A 6,000-nucleotide genomic window follows, 5' to 3' on the forward strand; every position below is an offset into this window, starting at 1 on the left:
AACAAAACAAAATTGTTTGCATAAAATTTGTTCTCTTTTTCAAAGATATTTTGTAGCCCTGAAAAGGGCTGTTAGATAAACTGCTTTCGAATATCGAAAATAATCATTCTGCCATGAAATAGAAAATTTACTTCTTGGCGGCGGCTTTTTTAGCAGCTGGTTTCTTGGCAGCGGCGGCCTTTTTGGGTTTGGCTGCTGCTACTGTTTTTGCCTTGGGTGCTTTTGGTTTTGTGGCGGAGGCCTTGGCCTTGGCGGCGGTTTTTGCTGGTTTAGCTTTAACTGTACCGGTCTTTTTGGCAGTTTTAGCCTTAGCCTTTTCGGTCTTCTTCTTTTCTGCTGTCTTCTTAGCGGCAGAAGGTTTCTTTGCAGCAGCCTTCTTTTCTCCACTGGCCTTTTTGGGTGCGGCAGCCTTCTTTTTCTTATCACCAGCTGGGGCCTTCTTCTTTTCGGCGCTCATTGCTTTAGACATTTTGAATGAACCAGATGCACCCTTACCTTTAGTTTGGATCAATTTTCCACTGGCAACAGCGCCCTTCAAATACTTCTTGATGAAGGGAGCCAATTTTTGGGCATCAACTTTGTAGGTGCTGGCCAAATATTTCTTGATGGCAGGCAATGACGAACCACCACGTTCTTTCAATGTTTTGATGGCAGCATCGACCATTTGTTGGGTTGGTGGATGAGATGGGGCAGCAGAGGGCTTCTTTGCCTTGGCAGCAGCTTTTTTAGGTGCCTTTTTCTCAACAGCGGCAACTGGAGATGCGGTGGCTTCAACTACGGCGGCGTCAGACATGTTTTTGTTTTTCACTTTGATTCACTTCAAGCACTAATATACACTAACACGCGTGTACGTTTATTATATATGATTTTTACCGTTCAACCTAGCTATTCTTGGGTACATCGGAATTATGAGAAGTACATAGTAGTCAGCTACGAAATTTTGTGAATTCTTGTGTGGAAGAGAATAAATTTTTTCACAAAAGTTTTGATAGAATAATTAAATTTATGATGACATAGTAAATATATTTAATTGGAATTTATCACATTTCTCTAGTAGAGATATCCACCTTAATGACAAAAAGGATTTCAATTAATAATATTGAAGGGCTAGAGTATTATAATCTTTTGAGTTGAAAGTTTATAAAAGTGTCATCATAAATTTCCAACTAAATTATATAAATTTTACTATTTTTATTGAAAATTGTATAAAATAAAAAAATTATAGGGAATCTTGATATGTTTTCTTTAAAAAAATACGAAAAAATTATACATTTTGCATAGTTTTCATGGTAAAATATTCAATTATATTATGTCGTCTATGACAGTGGAATTCATCATATTGGGATATTTTCCATGAATAAAAGTTTTTCTGCAAATTAATTTGAAAGCTCAAAAGTAAAAATGTTTTAGGAAATTTTCATTCAAAAATATAATAGAAATCACAAATTTCTACTAAAATATAACATTATTAATAAAAAGTGTCAAATTGTAACCAAAAGTTAAAATAATCGTGAAGGTGTGGTATATCATGTACAGCGATGTTAACAATGTTGAATATAGTTGAAACCATAAAATTAAAATATTTGCAAAAGAAATGAAATGTATATATGAAAAATATTAAAACATCGTAGAAAAAATACATGTCGGATTATAATACCATTTTAACAAAATTTTAAATCGAAATACTATGAATAAAAATTTGCCATAGCTGATATACCACCTCTAGCCAAATTTTAAGAAGTAAAGTAATTGGGTATTTTTGATATAAAATTTCGCAAAAAAAACTAAAAGAATTATAACAACAGATGGAATAAATTTAAGTCTAACGACTTTAGGAAATATATAAACAACAAACACCCTAGAAAATTCAAAAATAATCTCCGATTTAGATTAGGGTTAGAAAATATTTCATAAAATGTTTGCCGCATTGAATGTAGCATTAGATGAAAATAAGAAACAAATCATCCTACTTATATATTTTCTTCTTTTGAAAAAATAAATTAATAGAAAATAAATTGTGAATGAGTACGAAAAAATGTAAAACCATTGGAAAGCAAAATTTACATCATATAACAACATTCCCTTCATATCCAACCTAATACAAAAAAAAAACACAAATGCAATATAGTTTATTGATATCAAATAATAAAGAATAAATTCTTGTCAACTGTAAAGTATTGAAAAAAAATTTTCTCTTTTTATAAAAATATTGTGGTCCTGAAAAGGACCGATTGTTTTTGTAAAAAAAGTTGGCTTTTAATATGTCAAAAATTTAAGCACGTTCTCCACGAATACGTCTGGCCAATTGGATATCCTTAGGCATGATGGTGACACGCTTAGCATGGATAGCGCACAAGTTGGTATCTTCGAATAGACCAACCAAGTAGGCTTCGCTAGCTTCTTGCAAGGCCATGACAGCAGAACTCTGGAAACGCAAGTCAGTTTTGAAATCTTGGGCAATTTCACGAACCAAACGTTGGAAAGGCAATTTGCGGATCAACAATTCTGTGCTCTTTTGGTAACGACGGATTTCACGCAAAGCAACGGTACCAGGGCGGAAACGATGGGGTTTCTTGACACCGCCAGTGGCTGGGGCACTCTTACGAGCAGCTTTAGTAGCCAATTGCTTACGAGGGGCTTTGCCACCGGTAGATTTACGGGCAGTTTGCTTGGTACGAGCCATTTTTCACTTTATATTTTTTTTTTCACTTCACGATATGAACACAAACACTGTCAAAAAGGTATTACTTGTGTGCCGAGCATGAACGCCATATTTATAGAAAAATTGAGCGCGCAAACTGTTAGTTAAGGGTGTGTGTAGTGAAAGATTGAAATATTGTATCTTACAGCTGCCTGTATAAACACGAAGTATACACGAACGAACCCGAGGGTAGATCGTGTCATTAATATTAGTAAGCATTTCAGGGCATTTTTGTATAAATAGAAGCGAAATGAGGCTGGAACAGTATTAGTTCTTGTGCATCATTCGTGAAGTGAAATTTAAAAGTGAAAAATGACTGGTCGTGGTAAAGGTGCCAGCTCACTTTAAATCACAGTGTTAGTGCAAAGAGACAATAAACCAAGTTTAATTTTGACACAAAGACAATAAATCAACCCTTCAAGTGATAAAAAAGAACTTTTGATTAAGCAAGTGAAGTGGAAAGATGGGGGACCAAAGCGATGGTGCTTTTGGTACACCCAAAGTTGAGAATCGCATAGTAGGCGATTCAATAATTAATAAACCAAATACTGAAAGACGAATGAGTGGTGCTTCTAGTGTGTGCCAAAGTGACTGTAATGTTGTTGAAAGTGTTTCTGAGCACAAGAAAAGAAATTCTAAAAATAAAAATAAAAGAAGAAAAGGCAAATCGTCTGATTCATCTGCAGACGATTATGAATCGATGAAGGCAGCAGCGGCTATCGAAACATTAAGTAAACAGCTCGATGCCATGCGTAAAGACTATCAAGTAGCTCTTTTGAGAATTGAAGAACTTGTTAAAATAAATGAAGAGCTTACTCGTAAATTAACTGAGGGCAATTTTAGCATTAATTTACAATTGCCCCCTTTGACTGAAAATGGTCCTGTTGTAAAACAACAACAACAACAGCAACAATTTGATGACTGGGCGACTGAGACAGCCGAATCTCTCAGTACTGCGATGGAGACAAATGAATATGTTGCAAAGCCGGCAACACTGGATAGAAGCAAGGGCGCTATTCCGAAAAATGTTAGTAAGGGGAATGGAGGAGAAGAAAGGGAGAAGCCAGCTGAAAATCAAGAAAAAGTAATTGGAAAAACGGCTCAAGCGAAAACCGCGGGAAATGAGAAACAGCAACGGGGACAAATGACAGCAGATGAAAACAACAAAAGAAACCACATTGACAACAATAATAGAAAAGGTAAGGTCGGCCCACCTATTATAAAAATATATGGATCAAATGTTAGAGATCTTACTAGAGGTTTAGAGAAACATTTAGGACATAAATTATTTTCTTTAAAAATAATGAATAGAAACTTAGTGAATCTTAAATTGACTAAAGTAGAGGATCATGCTAAGGCTATTATGTTTTTGAAAGACAAAGGGTGGGACTCTTATACATACACGCCAAGGGAGATGAGGCCTCATAGCTTAATGATTAATGGACTGTCTAGTACATATGACGAGGACGAAGTGAGGGGATTTTTACTTGCCACTGGTTTAAGTATTGGGATTGTGGGTATCACCAAGTTGTTGGGTGACAGATGGGTCGTTCGACTTTCGAATGACTCTGATATAAGGGGATTCCACAAAATAGAATTCATAGATAGGTGCAGAGTGACTATTGAGAAGAATTCGAGAGAGGGACTTATACAGTGCTATAACTGTCAGCGATATGGGCATGTCTCTGTGAACTGTTCGATGAGGTATAGGTGTGTCAAGTGCGGTGGGCCTCATGGTGCGGGAAATTGTGAGTTGCCGGAGCCTGATAGTGGGGACCAGGAGGATATTTCGGTGGATCCGGTTACTGGACAGGTTGTGCGGAAAGTGGCCAGGCCTACTTTTTGTGTGAATTGCAAGGTTGAGGGGCATGTGGCTAGTGCTAGGGACTGCCCGAAGAGGATTGAATTATTAGAGAGAATGAGAGAGAAAAAGGAGATGGAGAAGATTCGTAGGGCCCAGGTCCGGGGGGGCATGTTGCGGCCACAGGCGCCGCTCCCACCGCCCCCGCCGCCTATTGTTGCGGGTGGGACGGCTGGGACTTTTGCGAGTGTTGCTCGTGGGCAAGGACGGATAGCGAATGTTGTGAGACCTCAGACTGATTTGGCTGTCAGGGTGAATGAGAATATGCGTATGTTTGATAATGAATGTAATAGATTGTTGGGTGGTGATTTTGTGACCTGTATGAGGAAGGTATCGAACTATGCGGTGAATTTTAGGCAGATGAAGACGGACGATGAAAAGATTCGCGGCTTATTTGGACTATTTTTCACTCTTGGTTTTGATGGATAGATATAAATGTATTTTTATTAATGTCTGTTCTGTAGTGTCTCGAAGCAAGAGACATTATCTTGCGGAATTTGTTGGGGAAAATAGACCAGATGTTCTGCTTTTGGCAGAACACATGTTGAGTAATAGGCATACTATGGAGTTGAAGGGTTATAAATCGTACAGACAGGACAGGATTGGTAGAAGAGGAGGGGGTACAGCAATTTTTGTGAGGGAGACTATTAAGGGTGAACGGGTGCCATTTGACGCCATGACATTAGAGGGCACAATTTTTAGGGCTAGAAGTACTGGAGGTGGTATAGTGTATTTTGTCTCACTATACCAGCCGCCAGACTTAAACGTACTGGGGACTGATTTGGACATTCTGGCGGGTATAGTTGACGCTCATGAGGCTGTGATAGGGGGGGATTTGAATGCCAAGCATCCTGACTGGGGTGGGAACGTCACCAATGTTAGTGGCAGGACTCTTAGGGAGTGGTTGAGGGTGAGCCCTAACCTGGGGATCAGACCGACGTGCGGCCCTACGAGACAGACTATGACATGTGCGTCATATATTGACATTTTTATGACAACTTCTGGAGTTACTGTTGATATGGGACCAGACTTGACGGGACTTCAGACGCTTGACTATGAGTCAGATCACAGAGCGGTGGTGCTAGTCTGTGAGTTGGGAACACTCGAGACTGACACCCCGAGGCTGGTATATGACTTTAAGTCAATTCGTCTTGGGTTATTTAATAACCTAATGGCGGATGGACTGGACAATTGTAGGTTGCCGACTGACAGAAATGTGACAGTGGACGAAATTGACCGGGCTATACAGGGTATGACTGACACTTTTAGGGATGCGATGGGGCGCTCGATTAGGAGGGTAAGACCATATAGGGGATTGCTTGAAGAGTTGCCTGCTGATATTTTGGATCTAATGCGGCAAAAGAAGAATTTACGCCGGAGGAGATATAGGCTGTTGAACCAGAGTGAAGCCCGCATTTTGCGGGCTGAGATCCGAAAT

At 38.9% G+C, this 6,000-nt stretch overlaps 1 protein-coding gene across 1 annotated transcript; it reads right to left on the reverse strand.

Annotated features, from left to right (window-relative positions):
• Positions 1 to 2,272: 2,272 nt before the first annotated feature.
• LOC142242682 (histone H3) lies at positions 2,273 to 2,683 on the reverse strand. Its single transcript, XM_075314243.1, has one exon. The coding sequence runs from the start codon at positions 2,681 to 2,683 to the stop codon at positions 2,273 to 2,275; it is 411 nt and encodes a 136-aa protein (XP_075170358.1).
• Positions 2,684 to 6,000: the final 3,317 nt, after the last annotated feature.

This window comes from Haematobia irritans, unplaced genomic scaffold, assembly GCF_050003625.1.
Source record: "Haematobia irritans isolate KBUSLIRL unplaced genomic scaffold, ASM5000362v1 scaffold_6, whole genome shotgun sequence".
Taxonomy (NCBI): domain Eukaryota; kingdom Metazoa; phylum Arthropoda; class Insecta; order Diptera; family Muscidae; genus Haematobia; species Haematobia irritans.

Coding starts and splice junctions, on each gene's coding strand:
- LOC142242682 (XM_075314243.1), bottom strand. CDS start 2,683: ATGGCTCGTACCAAGCAAACTGCCCGTAAATCTACCGGTGGCAAAGCC.